This window comes from Lichenostomus cassidix, chromosome Z, assembly GCF_008360975.1.
Source record: "Lichenostomus cassidix isolate B80296 chromosome Z, HeHo_3.0, whole genome shotgun sequence".
Lineage (NCBI taxonomy): Eukaryota > Metazoa > Chordata > Aves > Passeriformes > Meliphagidae > Lichenostomus > Lichenostomus cassidix.
The window spans coordinates 65,342,581-65,357,505 of record NC_139511.1 but is presented as its reverse complement, the minus strand read 5'-3'; the positions used below and the strand labels follow the sequence as shown (position 1 = coordinate 65,357,505).

General features: G+C 57.7%; 1 protein-coding gene across 8 annotated transcripts; it reads left to right on the top strand.

Moving 5' to 3' along the window:
* Nucleotides 1-476: 476 nt before the first annotated feature.
* Nucleotides 477-14,507, top strand: TPM2 (tropomyosin 2). 8 transcript variants are annotated; one of them, XM_085043506.1, is made up of 9 exons: nt 477-698; nt 2,043-2,168; nt 8,264-8,397; nt 9,434-9,551; nt 9,673-9,743; nt 10,509-10,584; nt 10,716-10,778; nt 11,099-11,168; nt 14,203-14,507. In XM_085043506.1, exons 1-9 carry the CDS (start codon nt 585-587, stop codon nt 14,283-14,285), a joined length of 855 nt encoding a protein of 284 aa, XP_084899632.1. In that variant the 5' UTR covers nt 477-584; the 3' UTR covers nt 14,286-14,507. The 8 variants fall into 8 exon arrangements, with proteins under 8 accessions (XP_084899632.1, XP_084899635.1, XP_084899633.1 ...); XM_085043509.1 differs by lacking the exon at nt 10,509-10,584 and adding an exon at nt 9,972-10,047; XM_085043507.1 differs by lacking the exons at nt 10,509-10,584; nt 14,203-14,507 and adding exons at nt 9,972-10,047; nt 11,502-12,283.
* The last annotated feature ends 418 nt before the right edge of the window (nt 14,508-14,925 follow it).

The window sequence follows — 14,925 nt, the reverse complement described above, 5'->3', positions numbered from 1 at the left end:
GGCACTGCCAGCTGTGCAATGTCGTCTAGCATGAGGACAGCTCTGACCGGAGCCAGTGCCATTGGGTACCCCTACTCAGTGCCCCGGCTGTCCCTTGCCCGCCGCCACTGGGGCACCCCTAGCACAGTGCTACGGAGTGTCCCTCACCCCGTGTCACCAGGGTACCAGCAGAGCATTTTCCCCGGGGTGTCCAACGCCCAGTGCCACCAGGGTACCCATAACACAGCGTTCTGGGGTGTCTCTTGCAAATTACCATGGGGCTGTCCCTAGCGCAGTGACCCGGGGTGTCCCTCGCCCCGTGCCCCGGTGGGTGCCGGGGCTGCGGCGATGCCCACCGGGGGGGCCGCCCCCCCGTCCCGCTCGGTCCGAGGGCCGGTGGCGAGCCAGTCCCTAAAAGGTGCTGGCGGGCGGCGGGGGAGGTACCGGGGCAGCCCCCGCCCGGCGCGGCCCCTCCCCAGCTTTTAGGCAGCGCCGCGGGGCGGGGAGCGCAGTGCCGGTGCTCCCGCCGCTCCCGGTGCTCCCGCCGCTCCCGGTGCTCCGCGTCCCTCTGCCGTCCCGCGCCCCGACGCCGATACTCCGCCACCATGGAGGCCATCAAGAAGAAGATGCAGATGCTGAAACTGGACAAGGAGAATGCCATCGACCGCGCAGAGCAAGCGGAGGCTGACAAGAAGCAGGCGGAGGACCGCTGCAAGCAGGTAGGTGTCCCACGGGCTTCCCCGGCACTGGGTACCCTCCGCTCTAGGGGTGTCCAGCCCCGACACCCCACTCTGCTGGAAGTCCAGCCTGGACACCCTCCACCATAGGGTTATCCGGCCCTGGAAACCCTGTTCCTCTGCGCGCCCAACCCTGGGGATTCCATCCCACTGATGGTCCAGACTGGGGACACTGCACTCTCTAGGATCACCCAGTCCCCACACTGATCTCCCCGTTCTGGTTGTCTAGCCTGGAGTCTCCTCTCCTAAGGATGTCCTGGCCCAAGGACCTTGCCCCACTGGGTGTCCTGCTTGTGGATGCCAGATCTAGGGCTTGACAGCTCTTGAGACCTGACCTCACTGGGACCGCATCCCCAGGGATCTCACCCCATATGGGTCTGTCCCCAAGCACCAAGGCTTCAGTCTTTTTCTTTACCCCTTATGCTGGTCCCCTCAAACATGTCTTATCTCAGTGGGACACCCTGGTGCCACCTCCCTGTCCCTGTGCCAGAGAGAACCCTGGGGACTGCATCCCCCCACCACAACCACACACAGATCGGAACACAGACTGGTGTCCCTCAGAGCTGTATCCTCAAGTCAGGAACTTCCCAGTCCCCTATAGAGGAAGCGAGACCACCAACCCCTTGCCTCCACCAGGCTCAGGTGATGCCTTAACTATTTCTAGTTTTCACTCTTCGTGTATCTGTAACATGGTGTAGTTCAGTGTTTCTAAAAAAATGCTAAAAACCTCTGTTCCCAACACCCTTAGCCAAAACAATCCCTCCCTGAATAGAAAATCCAAGGACACATTCGTTGCCCTACGGCCTGAAAATATGTAAACAACGGTGAAATGAGGAGAGCAGGTCTGGGGTGGTTAACATCATCACCTAAGGGTGTGATTGGAGAATTAGGGGCATTGGACAGAACAGGACATTGCTAACAGGACAGAACTTATAAAAGGTGAAGGGCTCATGACCAGCATCCATTTTTTTGGGTGTACTCTGCCAAGGGGGACTTTGCTTGCCTGGATGTACCTTGAAGGCCTTGAATAAATTTGTCTGCTTTTTGTACTCCTAATTTGGTCTAGTCCTCTCTTTCAGATACCTGTTTTAGACTTCACAGGGATGATGGGGGTCCTGGGGACTGCTCTACACAAAGAGCCCCGCAAGGATGTGTAGAACCAAAGCTGTTAGAGAGGACATGTCCATGTTCTCCTGCTGTGTCCCCACAGCCTGGGTGTCCCCAGGAGGAGAATAGGTGTCCTCAGGAGGATGTGAGGACAGATCCACTTTCAGCCTTGCAGACACCACCATCTCCCCTGATCCCCACCCTTTGTCCTTTCCCCAGCTGGAGGAGGAACAGCAGGGCCTGCAGAAGAAGCTGAAGGGCACCGAGGATGAGGTGGAGAAGTACTCCGAGTCTGTCAAGGAGGCCCAGGAGAAGCTTGAGCAGGCAGAGAAGAAAGCTACAGATGTAAGTAGGCATGCCAGCAGCTCCTCCCCTGCACAGGCTCTGGCTCTCGGAGGGGGGGGTAAAGGAAGAGGGGGCCCTTATATGGCAAGTGTCCGAGGGGAAGACTGTCAGGATCCCATTCCTTCGATGTTGACACTGAACTGGGCTGATGGGTCCTGTGTAGGGTGTGGGGGCCAGGCTGGCTGTGGTGAGCAGTGCTGGGGGTGCCAGTCTTGTCTGGAGCTTTTTGGGCAGCCTCCAGCCTGGCTCCCCAAATCTAATGAGGACAAGTGTCCCAAACTGTGTCACAAGTCCCCCAGGCATGCACCTCCTCAATGCTCGCAGGAAAAACTGTGGTGCTTGCTAAACTGTGGTAGAGCAGGGAAACGGAAAAATCTCTTGCTGTGGTTAGCTGCTGAGTGCTGGCTGCAAGGAAGAATATTTGGGGTGTGTGGAAAGGGACTTGGGTGGATTTGGGGTCCAGTGCACTGCTTTGTACCCTGAGAAGGACAAGGCCAGGAAGAGTTTTATTTAGTGCCATGACTGATGTTTCTCCTGGGAAATAGATCCCTCTGGGGAGATGTTAGGAAGGTGTTGAAATTGGCTTGTGCCTGGCCAGGATGAAGGGTGGAACAGCTGTGTGCGGCCACGGGGTAGCTTGGGAATGGGGTATAACGACCTGCGGTGCCACACAGGGTATTTGACACCCTATAAATAAATCCTCCTTTTGATAGCCAGTCCCTCTTTGATGAAAACCAACCCTGGAAACTGGAGGAGAAGCTAAAGGAGAGCTGTCTGGAGAACAGCCAGCAGGGCATGGCTAGGCTTTTTAGGATTGAGAACAAAAAATTCAATCCCAGCTGGTTTATGGAGCTAAATGGGGGAGATGCGTCAAATCTCTGAGGCCGCCGCCAAGGACAGGGGTGAGCGGACAAGGACGAGCAACGGCAACACCAGTCCTGTGGCAGCCCAGAGCTCCTGGGCTGCAGCCAGGGGTCTCCTCAGACCTCTTTGCTGATCCTACAGATGACTCTCCTCTAAAAGAGAATCCTCTGGAAGGACACATTCAACCTGGCATGGGACAGGCATGTCAGGCGGCGCAGGGTGGCTGCTCTCTGTAGTGGGGTTCACACTAATTGGTTCCGTGCTGGTGTGGGACAGGGCAAACTCAGTGTGGTTGAGAGTGGATTCCCAGTGCAGGGCTCAGAGGAAGGGGCAAACAGGGGTACTGGGCAGGTGTTGGCTGTGGGGTGTGGAGTGGTTTGCTGCTGGCAGTGGGCTGTGCGATGCCATCCTGGGCAGGGATGGTGTTTCCCTGCTCTTGGCCCACAGCAGTTTGGCAAGTCTGTGGGCTTCAGCACAGAGAGCCCCATACCAGAAGATACAGTGGATGGGAGTCAGGGAAGGGTCAGAGCAGGAGCCATGGCAAAGGAGCAACGTCAGGCTGCAGGTTGGGGGGCAGCAGGACTGGGGCTCCATCACCAACACAGCCCTCCCAGATTCATGCCAAAGCCTGGACAGGCTGCACCATGTGCGGGGCTCTGGGAGTCGCCCCTTGGCGCCAGGGACCTGAATGTGCTGACAGCTCTAAGTGCCAGGCCTGCTGTCACCTCCTCCCTGGTGCAAGGCACAGCACAGCTCCTGTATCCAGCAGAGGAAACGTCAGGTAGACCACCAGAGCACACCCACCCCAGGCACCCCCGTGTCCTCTCTGACTGCCAGGACAGTGGGTGCCTGAGAGCACAGAGTGTACCCATTCCTCAGATGGGTCAGGCTTATACCAGTGATCCAGGCAGCCTCCTGCTCTTGGCAAAAATGTCAATGCCTTAAAAGAATAAACATCCACCTCAGTATGGCCCCGGATGCCCTGCTGCTGGCCCTGGATGGTGGGGCACAAACACTATGGGGACTGTACTAAAGAGTGCAAATATGATACTCCAGACACTTGGAAAGGTGTCAGATAGTGGCACAGAGCAGGCAGTGCCTAACTCCTGATCAACAATTCCACAGAGCTTCCCAGCAGCTCTGCGAGCCCACCGAGGTCCCAGCACCTCTTGTCCCCAGGAGGGACAGCCCAAGGTGCCCAGGTCAGGACGTGGGCAAGGGCTGCTGGAAATAGTGCAGCTGGGACAGCAGGTTTAGCCAGAACAGCCCCCTCCATAGTCCCACATCCCCAGCGGTGGCCTGTCCCCAGCCACTCCAGAGGGGCCTTAGGGAAACGCCGCCATTCCCAGGCCACGATCCCAAAAGCTTCACCCATGTTCCCGCCCCAGCTGCTCTTCCCAGCCAAGACTTTGCTCTTATTTGGCAATTCCCTGAGCTGGTGGGAGGGAACGGGACTCTGCTGGGAAGTGACTGCATCTCGGGGTGGGGCCACAGCAGGAGGCACCTAGCCTGGCTACTGCAGGACCAGGGTGGCTGCCCCCAGCCTGTCCCTCGCCTGTCCGCAGCTGGCTCATCCCTGCCCCACTGCTCCCAGGAACCCTTGTCTCTGCTCTGGGCCCCTGTTTCCTGATTTGGGAGCACTACTAACATCCAATCCTGGGACTGGGAGTGGGGCAGTACCAGCTGGGCCCAAGGCCAAGCCCAAGGCTGTGTGCTCCCAGGGGACCCACAGTATCACCTCTTCCGCTGCCTCTTGGCAAGGGGACATGGATCTACAGGGTGCAGATAGCAGTGTGGCTGAGTCAGCCCCAGGACCCCTGGGCCTGGAGCTGATGCCAGCTGGTGAGGTCAGCCTGGGAACTAGCATTCCTGGAGGCAGGTGTGAAGTGCAGCCAGATAGCTGTAAGTGCTTCTTAAGGGAGGACTGAGTGCCAGCAACCCCAGCTTCTTCTGATGGATCAAGACATGTGCCCCAGCCAGGACAGAGAGCCAGGAGCTGGAGGTCTGGCCACCCCCACAGGGCACCCACCAGGGCAGGAGGTACCAGGATCTCCATGATCCCCATGAGTCTCTGTGGGGCTGCTGGACAGGTCCTCATGTAGGGGAGCAGATACCAAGGGACTTAACATGATGGATGCTGGGGACCTGGCTGCTGCCCAGGCACCCCCAGAGGATGCCCAGGAGTGGGCTCTGCTCATGACTCTTACTGACTTCCCATTAGGAAAAAGTCCACAACTCTCCTTAGCTCTGCAGCAAGGGCTGTGGAGGGCAGTGCCTGGGGAGTACCTATGGGTACATTGCTCCTGTGGCCATGGGGGCTCACACAGGACAGGCTCCAGCAATCACAGACTCCATGGACTCCTGGCAATGAGTCCGTTTCCCTGGGGTCCTCTCCATTGCTCTGGAGGATTTCAGTGTGACTGTGCACCCCTGCCTGCGGGGCAGCATGCATGCTGGGCACAGAGAGAAGTGGATGTCCTGCCTTGAGGCCACTCTGTGCCCACTCTGGGGGTGCCATGCACCGTTTCCGTGGGATCCATGCATCTGCCCGGGGGAATGCGTGCTGACCCGGACTGGGGAGACAGTGTGCTCTGCCCAGAAGCCGCTCTGCATCAAGCTTTGGCAGGAATGTAGAGACAGTGACCTCTGCCTGGAGAGGACTATGCATCCTGCCCAGGGGCACCCTCTGTCCTGTTTGGGATGAGGGGCACTGTGCATCCCTCCCGGCGTGGGAACTCTCTCTTGCCGTGGGTGAGCACCGCACGCCTTGCCCGGGGGAGCGGCAGAGCAGGTCGGTCGGAGGCAGCAGCAGCAGCAGCGGGAGGAGGAGGAGGAGGAGGAGGAGCAGGAAGGGATGGAGGCAGGGCGGGCGGCGGGAGCGGCCGCTGCCTGAGCGCTTCCTGCCCGAGCCGGGCGGATCCCACAAAGGGCTCGGCGGTGTGGCCTCCCCGCCGGCAGCCCACGCCATGGCCAGCGCCAGCTCTATCGATGCCGTCAAGAAGAAGATCCAGAGCCTGCAGCAGGTGGCCGACGAGGCGGAGGAGCGCGCCGAGCACCTGCAGCGGGAGGCCGATGCCGAGCGGCAGGCCCGGGAGCGGGTAAGGGCCGCTGGGATGGGAAGAGGAGGGCGGGGGACACCCCGGCAGCTCCGCGGGATGCCTCGCCGGCTCCAGCCCCGCTGCCGGCATCCCTTTTGGCAGGCCGGCCCCGGCCCCCTCGAGCCCCGGTAGCCGGGCTGGCTGTCCCCGGGGCGGAGGAGCGCCGGGAGGTCCCGGGGAACCGCGGGGAGCTACCACTCAGCTGGCGAGAGCCCCCGGGGCAGTCCCCGCCTGCGGGCAACCTCCGCTAGCCGCCTTCCTCCTCCGTGGGTCTTGAGAGAGAAGATGCTTGCGGCGCGGCTCCCCAGGGCTTCCCGGCTGGCCGGGCGCTGGGAGCGGGCAGCGGCAAGCCCTGCCTTGGGAAAGGATCGCCTCCCTCGGAGGCCGGCGTGCACAGCTCAGAATCCCACGCCCAAGCTCTTGTCTGGCTTCCAGAGGACTCTGCGGTCCGGGCCGCCGAGCTTTAGCTCTCCAGCCTGTCCCTTCATGGGGACAAGCCACCCCTTCACACTGCCTGAGGCCAAAATTTCCATTCTGGCAGTGGGATGGCATTCCCAAGCTGCAGCTTTTTCCTGGTTTGTCTTTTTAGTTGCTGGAGCTTTCTGTTTCCTATGCCCACTCATTCAACATTCTCACCATATCAGGAGCGGCAGAGCTGGGTGCGGTACCCGGGTTGTTGTCACTCGGGCTGTGTGTGGAGGAAATGGCCCCTTCCTGCAGCGTCAGATCGGGTTCCCGGTCACTGGGAGCTGCCGGGAAAGCTCATGTTCCCAAGTGTCCATCCGGGCAGCTCCGACCCACTTTGGGGGTGATTCCCAGGGAAAAAAAATCTACCGATGTGATAAGGCTGATGTTGCAGGCAGAGCGTTGTCATGTGGGGGCCAGCTTCAGTTCCCCGTTGGGTGGTCTGGCAAGGGACAAGCTCTCAGAGAGTCTGTGAAAAGATGTTCATGGGGTGGAGGCGGCAGTGGGGCTGGGAGCTGTGGGGCTGGCAGCCCTCTCAGAGAGGTGCCTGTGCCTGTCCCCACCCTGCCAACCCCTCCACAGGGGATTGTGGGTGCTCAGTGGGGCCATGCAGGGTGACAGCCCCTTGCTGCTCCCATAGTTCCTGTGCTTAGCGAATATTCCCTGGAGCATTCTCAGTGCTGGAGCATGAGGCTGGATGTGTCCAGGCACTGCAGCCAGCCAGTCCTGCTGCAGCCTGTGAATAAGCAGGAGACATTATCTCCTGGGTTGGTGCATGGGGCTGCTCCCCACAGGGAGGTCTTAGTGCCACCCATCCCTTGATATCCAGAGGTTTGTCTTCATTGCACCCCCCTGTTGGGAAGCTGAGAGCTGCTGAGGCAGCGTTTCCCGACTGTGGCGATGGAGCAGGAGGCCTTTACCAAATGGAAAGAGTGCAAGGCCAGGCGTCAACAGGCTGGCGGAGGGCCAGGGCCACTGCTCCTGGCCAGCCCCAGCTCCCAGCCCTGTGCGTGGGGAGCCTGGGAAAGGGAGGGCTCTGGTCCTGCCAGCCGCATCTTGGCCAGGCGCCAGCCTGCCGAGGGCGACTCGCTCCACTGCCCCCGGCACTGTGCTGTACATCAGCTAGGGGGGCTCCGTGCTTGGCTTCAGGCTGCCCTGTTGCACAGGGCCCTGGGGGTTCCTGCAGGAGAAGCTCCCAGCTCACTCCACCGCCTCTGTAAACAGGAAATCCACAGGCAGCTCCGATCTCCTTTTCGGGAGCGAAGCTGCACAGGGCATTCCTCCCCCTTTACTCACTGCTCTGCAAACCCCAAATACCATCCCTGTGACGGCACGGCTGCTATGGCCACCCTACCCCAGTGAACGTGCCCTGTCTCCCTCCAGGGCAGGAGCTGGAGGTGCGAGGACATGGTGCAGCTGCACATGCCTAGCTGGGGTTGGAAGGCTGGGAGAAGCCAGCATCAAACAGGCCCTAGGGATGGAGATAATCTTCTTGTCCCTTTAGGAAGCAAGAGGGTGCATGGTCAGACATGCCATTCCAATGAGCATGGACTTGTTGCACAGTGCCAAGGGGTGTCCTGGATGGTAAATGTAGAAGTAACCAGTGAAAGTGCTTTTTTCAATGTATGTATGAGACATGGGGTGACTGAGAGGTTTCTGTTCCCCCAGGCTGAGGCTGAAGTGGCTTCCCTCAACCGCCGTATCCAGCTGGTAGAGGAAGAGCTGGACAGAGCCCAGGAGCGCCTGGCCACTGCCCTGCAGAAGCTGGAGGAAGCTGAGAAGGCAGCTGATGAGAGCGAGAGGTGGGATGGAAAGGGACAGTGGGAGTGGTTGCAGGTCACCATTGCAGACAGTCCCTTTAGTTTTGCAGTGGGGTCCCTCTGAAGTGACCTTATTGGGGTTTATGTTGATTTTCCTGCAGACTTCAAAGGGAGAGAGCAAAGCCACAATGCAAAGAAGTTCCCCAGATACAGACATTCTTACACAGAGCACACATAAAATCATGAGAAATTTTATCTGTTATTTATAAAAGCACCAGACTGTAATCAAAGCCAGAGGAATATATGAGCATGTTCTCTTCCCCAGAGCAGCTTTCTATGCTCACAGACACAACAACAGCCCAGGAGGGAACCTCTGTGCTGGTAACTCAAGGTTAGATTTGAGAACAAGACAGCCTCAATCAAAAGGAGTTCTACCAAGCATATGTTGCCCCATCTTCACGGCAAGCAGGTTTCCCAGACTGGAGCTGTGCAGGCAAGGGCACTCAGGTAGTTTGGGAGTGCCCAGACATGTCACAGCATTCATGACAGTTACATGAGCTACATGAGCTCTTCCCTCCGTTGGCAAAGACCAGTTTGAGCAACAGCATCTGAGTGAGAGGAGAGCAGTCTGCAGGACTTTATTCTGTGGGGATTTGCAGGGTTTTGGTAACTCCCTGTTTTTGAGCACCACCCCAGATGAGAAAGCCTTTGCCACAGGATGTTTTCCAGTATTTGTTAAGGGCTGTCAGGCTGTTTTTGTGGAGGTTGTGGCTGGTTCATCCTGAACTGCACACTTTTTCCCTCTCAAACATGGGTTCAGGACTTAACTGATTGAGTGGCACCATAGTCATACCTCACTCTGTAACATAGCCCTGGGGCCAGCTCCACTGTAATTCTTCACAGGAGCATTTTTGGGGTACTGCTGGTGTGACTCTACTGCATGGGGTGACCAGCAAGTGCCATCCTCCCTGAGCAATGTCCTGCGTCTCTGAAGCTGGAGGATGTTGTTGTTAGGGTACAGGATGTACAGATGCCTCCTTGACCCATACTAATATTTTCTGGCATGATCTTTCCTCAGAGGCATGAAGGTCATTGAAAACAGGGCCATGAAAGATGAGGAGAAGATGGAACTCCAGGAAATGCAGCTGAAGGAGGCGAAGCACATAGCAGAGGAGGCTGACCGCAAATATGAGGAGGTGTGTACCCCCATCCCCAGTCCGGACCCCCCAGAAGCACTCAGAGACATCTCCTTGCAGCCCTGTGTCCCCCACTGGGGCAAGCACAGGGCAAACATGGGCCTCTTGCTGCCATCAACAGGTTGCCCGCAAGCTGGTCGTCCTTGAGGGAGAGCTGGAGCGCTCAGAGGAGAGAGCAGAGGTGGCAGAGAGGTGAGCGGGGCTCCCGGTGGGCAGCATGCAGGGTCCCACACAGCCCTTGCCCCAGATCCCTGGGAGACATGGGGATGGGGATGTCCTTCTCTGGAAGCAGCAGAGTCTGTCATTGGGGTGGTCCTTGGGATTGGAGGCTGGGGGTAGGGGGGTGCCAACCCAGTGGCATCACATCTTTGACCCTGTTCTCTGCTGTCCCCTTCCCGGGGTGCCCCTCTTTCACCCCAGCCGAATGAGACAGTTGGAAGAAGAGCTGCGGACCATGGACCAGTCTCTCAAATCCCTCATTGCCTCAGAGGAAGAGGTACTGGGGCAGGGGCACGGGGCGATGTGCAGCAGCCCCCTCTCTCTGTCGCTGTCTCTCAAACCATGCAAGCCACCTCTCTCCTTTCTGCACCACTGCCTCCACCACCAGCCTCCCCTTGCCTCCCTCTCCAGTAGGTGCAGGCCGGGCACGCTCCTCCATCCGTCCATCCCTGCTTCCCTTGGCGGGGCCAGTGGTGAGAGCCAGTGGTGAGAGCCTGGCTGGTGGTGATGCACGAGGTATCTGTGCAAGGAAGCACAAGGAATGGATGAACAGATGCGTCCCGGCAGCTCCTGCTCGCAGCGGCTCTGCTCCTTGTCCACCTGCACTGAGTTTTCTCCTCTCTCAACTTGTTTTCTTTCTTTCTTTCCTGCTTCACCGTGCCTGTTCTTTCTGCTCCTGCCTCTCTCCTGCCCTCTGGCCCCACTCCCCCCCTCCTGCCGGCTCTGCTTGGGATGTAGTAAATGTGGTGACCTAGAGGAGGAGCTGAAAATTGTCACCAACAACTTGAAGTCCCTGGAGGCCCAGGCTGACAAGGTAGGACCCAATGAGGCTGCTGGGGCTGGGAAGAGTGCATGGGGTCTGGGAGTGCTGCGGTCTCTTGCTGGGGTGAAGGATGGCCAGAAGTATCCCTTGAGACTCACAGGTGCTTGTCTCTGTCTCTGCAGTATTCCACCAAGGAGGATAAGTACGAGGAGGAAATCAAGCTTCTAGGCGAAAAACTGAAGGAGGTAAGGGTTGTAGCTTGGCATGAGCTTGCCATCCTGAATGGGTTTTGACCCCATTGTGCCCATGTCCTCTCACAGTCTCCTAAATTGCAGCTCAGCAGCATAGCAGGTACCTGGGTCTGGGATGATGTTCACTAGTCTGTTCTGGTTTAGGGTGCGAGGCTCCGTGGAGCCCTAGGCACTTCTTGTCTCTTGCCTTTCCCACAGGAGGGCTTTTGGCAAAGGGTATCAGAGATGCAAATGGAGCAGATAGGGAGTGCAGTGCAGCCTGCTCCACCTCTGTTCTGTCCTGCAGCTCACTCTCCCCACTGTGCTTCCCACAGGCTGAGACCCGTGCTGAATTTGCAGAGAGGTCTGTGGCGAAGCTGGAGAAAACCATTGATGACCTAGAAGGTAAAATGACCCCACTAGCCCTGTGTCCCTTTTTCCAGGGGCAGCACTGGACACACCATGCCCCCGGAGGGACTGGACAGTGCTTGGCCAGAGGGAGGGGATGGGCAGGAGTTCTGGGAGCAGGGAGGCTGGATGCTGTGGTGTCTGGTGCAGGAGTGCAGAGCTCCTGGGGTCTGGGCTCTGCCCTTGGGTGGGGAATAGGGTCACATCCATGCTGCCTGTGCCTGCACACTCCTGCTGCCCTCAGCCTGCCGCTCACATCCACTCTCTCTCTTCACCTTGTGCCCTCCACTCTTATTTCACCATCTGCTCCCCACCTGCCCCCACCTGCAGATGAAGTGTATGCGCAGAAGATGAAGTACAAAGCCATCAGCGAGGAGCTGGACAATGCACTTAACGACATCACCTCCCTCTGAGCCCCACGCTGGGCACCAGCACTGCACCCGCACCCTGCCTGTCTCTCCCCTCCCCAGCTCGGCTGTTTGCCTGCCTGGCCACCCCACCTCTCTCCCTACCCTCTCTGTCCTCCTCTGTCCTACCTAGCCTGTGCCTGTCCATCAGCTCCTTTGGGACAGGAGCTGACCTGGGGTGTTCCCGCTGTACCCCTCTTTGGGGAGACAAGAAGTAGGTGCTTAGAGCTGTTTGTTCAGGGCAGGAGAGCAGCCCCACATACTGACTGGACAGTGTAGTTGTAGGCCCATGCCACAGCATTGCCCTGGGGATCAGGACTGTGCCCAGAAGCCCTTTGTTCCAGCAGCTCCCTCCTTGGCTCCCCAGCAGCAGAAGCACTGGGGACCCTGCAGTTCCGGGGCTGGGGGGCCAAATTACCCCCATATACTTCCAGCAAAGTCCCCCGGTGCTGCTTGCTGGCCCCAGCATGGGGATGACCTGCACTGGGGAAGCGGCACCTCCACTGCCAAAGCTCAGGCCTGGGGGATAGAGGGTTGGATCCAGCTGTGCAGACACCCTGTTCCCTGGCAGGCAGGCAACCCCCTCTCCTCCCTCACCCTTCTGTCCTTTGCACATTGCTCTTCAGTTTGCATCTCACGACTTTTCTTTTGTGTTCTGTCCCTCTGGATTAATGAGTTGATATCAATAAAAGTTTAACATTGGTTTCTCCTTTGTTTTCTTCATGCCACTCTATCCCTCATCTCCTGCCTGTCTCATGTGGGTACTGTCAGCAGCGTGGTAGGAGGTGGTTGCAGGCAGCTCACAGCCACGGGTCCCTAGGGTGACCGTGGCTGAGACCCAAGAGGCTTCTGTGCTGCTAGATTGAGTGGGACGGGGCTATTGTGCTGACCCCAGCCACCCTCTGACCCTTGTACACAGCTTTCCTCATCTCATGCTGTCTTCTCCATCAGTCTTTTGGCATGAAATAGCAGGGTTAGACCTGGTACTGTCCATTCCCTGACCTCACTCCCAGACATTGCCTACAAGCAGCAATCTCAGCCTCTTCATGGCTCCTGCATCACCTTGTCTTGGTGAAGGGGCTGATGCTACCCTTCAGCAGTGATCTCTTGTGATCCCTAAATTGGTCCTGATCCCCCTTGTCCTTCCTCACCACCCTACCACGTCCCAGAACCCAGTCTCCAAATTGATGGACCCACAGCCTTGTCCCACCAAGACTGGCTGCCTCCTCCCGTGAGTCCAGCTGTATTCCACCACTGGCTGGGTGGCTTTTGGTGTTTCCAGCAAAGGCTTTCAGAAATGCTGTCTCTTTTAACTAACTCACTTTTTTCTCTCTCTTTCCTGTGCTGCGTTGATGTCTTCATTTTCTCTAGAGCGCTCTCAGCAGGAGGCCGAGAAAAACCGTATTCTCACTAACGAGCTGCGGGTCATCCTTACTGAACTTAACAACTGAGCTGCCCAGGGCTCCTGGCCCCAGCCCAGCCTCCCTGCCCCATTTTGGCCAGGCTGGCTCAGGGCTGGGAGCCCCTTTCTGCTCCCCACTGGGGTGAGGCAGGGTGTGAAGCCTTGCCTTATCCTCATAGGGGTAACTACCCTGCTTGGGCAGGACTGGGAGCCCCTCTGGAGTTGATCAGGTTTTTGTGGGAGAGATATGAGGGGGTTTGTGATGTCCTGGGATGCCCATGTAGTGATGGCTGTCCTCTGGCATCATCCTGGCTCTGTTGGGGAGGGATGTGATGGTTTGTATTGCAGCCTTCCTCCCCTTGTCCCAGGAGTCACTGGGTAGCCTCTTCTGACTCACTCTGGTCACCCCAAACAGTGCAGGGAGGATCTCCTTAGAAAGGTTGCAGGGTGCTGGGAAGGCTGGGATAGGAGCTGGGGACCCAGCAGCACCCACTGCCCCAAACCTGGGAGAGGGAAGAGCCTACCATGGCATACTGGGAGATGGGGCTGGGTGGACAGCAATTCTACTCCATCCCCATCTCTGGGGGAAGGAGGATACCATTTGGAAGTGAACACCAGAGGGAGGCTGCCTTGGCAGCAGGCTGCCTAGCACAGCTTATCCTTGTAGCCTTGTTAGCTCTGCTCCTTATCTCTCTTGTCCTCTGCCCACTCTCCTGGGCTGTTTATGGGCTGTTTTCTCACTCCTTTTCTTCACGGAGCACTGCTGGGTCATGCAGCAGGCACTGGTTCTCCGCTTCCACTGGCCAAGGGTTTCTGCATGTGCCCATAGCTGGCCAGTGGTGATGCCCTGGTGTCTGGCCAAATAATGGTACTTGCCACAGCACTTGCGCTGTGGAGCGCTCAGCCATGGGCAGTGGGGCACCATGGGAAGGAAGATGGAAATGCTGATGTGTGGTAACTGCCTGCCACAGTGAGCAGCCTGACTGGCCAGGCTTCTGTGGCAGGTCCCAGGGTGGCTGGACTCATCCCTGCCAGAAATGGGGCTACTTTTGTGGACTGTGCTCCACAGGGGCCGCCCCGTTTGACTGGAGGCCATTGCCATACTGAAATGTCCATCCGTGTGTGTGTGTCTGTGCCTGGTGTGATGTGTGTGGGTCCTGCTGCACCTGGGTACCTTTGGGCTGTGTCTGTGTGCGTGGCTGGGTGTCCCTTTTATTCACAGAGAGCCTGGCCAGTGCCAAAGAGGAGAATGTGGGGATACACCAGGTCCTGGACCAGACCTTACTGGAGCTGAACAACCTCTGAGCTGCCCTGGCGAGCCCCTATCCCTGTTTCCTACCCAACACGTGCACCCCACTGGCATGCTCAGGATGTCATCAGCTGAACTGCATCTTGGCCAAATCCACACATCCATTGAGAAGGGAAGCTCTGCAGCCTTGCACTGTTGTTCAAGGGGATATTGTTTGTGCACAGCCTAACTGGCTCTGTCCTGTCTTCATGTCCAAATATTAAAGCAGTTTGACAAGATGGATGACTGTGTGTGGTCTTTTGGGTGGGCACAGGCTTTAGGAGAGGATGTGTGGGTCTCTCTCCCCAGTTCATGCAAGGAGGGTCTGCAGGACCTCTGTGGCTGTGGTGGGCTTGGAACAATAACCATGTAGCTTGGACTGTGTTCCCTCATCTCCATCACTTCCTTGGAATCCAGAGGAAACCTCAAGCTCAGTCCAAACTCACCATCCTCTTCAAATACACAGTGATAAACCACATCACTGGTGTGTTCCCTTCCACAGTCTGCATATTGCTGGCTTGGCACCTGGGGAAGCCACAAGGTCTTTGAGCTCTCCATGGAGAGTTCATATTTACAACACAGAAAACATACAAGCATGTGATCATGCATGCACACATAGTTGTCAGGATCTTCACCAAATCTAGGATTAGCTGCTCA

What these genes read in the sequence shown, in the direction of transcription:
- TPM2 (XM_085043506.1), top strand. Translation starts at nt 585, where the DNA reads ATGGAGGCCATCAAGAAGAAGATGCAGATGCTGAAACTGGACAAGGAG. An exon ending in CGGAGGACCGCTGCAAGCAG is followed by an intron (nt 699 to 2,042) that starts GTAGGTGTCCCA and finishes TCCTTTCCCCAG; the next exon opens with CTGGAGGAGGAACAGCAGGG. An exon ending in AGAGCAGAGGTGGCAGAGAG is followed by an intron (nt 9,744 to 10,508) that starts GTGAGCGGGGCT and finishes CTTGGGATGTAG; the next exon opens with TAAATGTGGTGACCTAGAGG.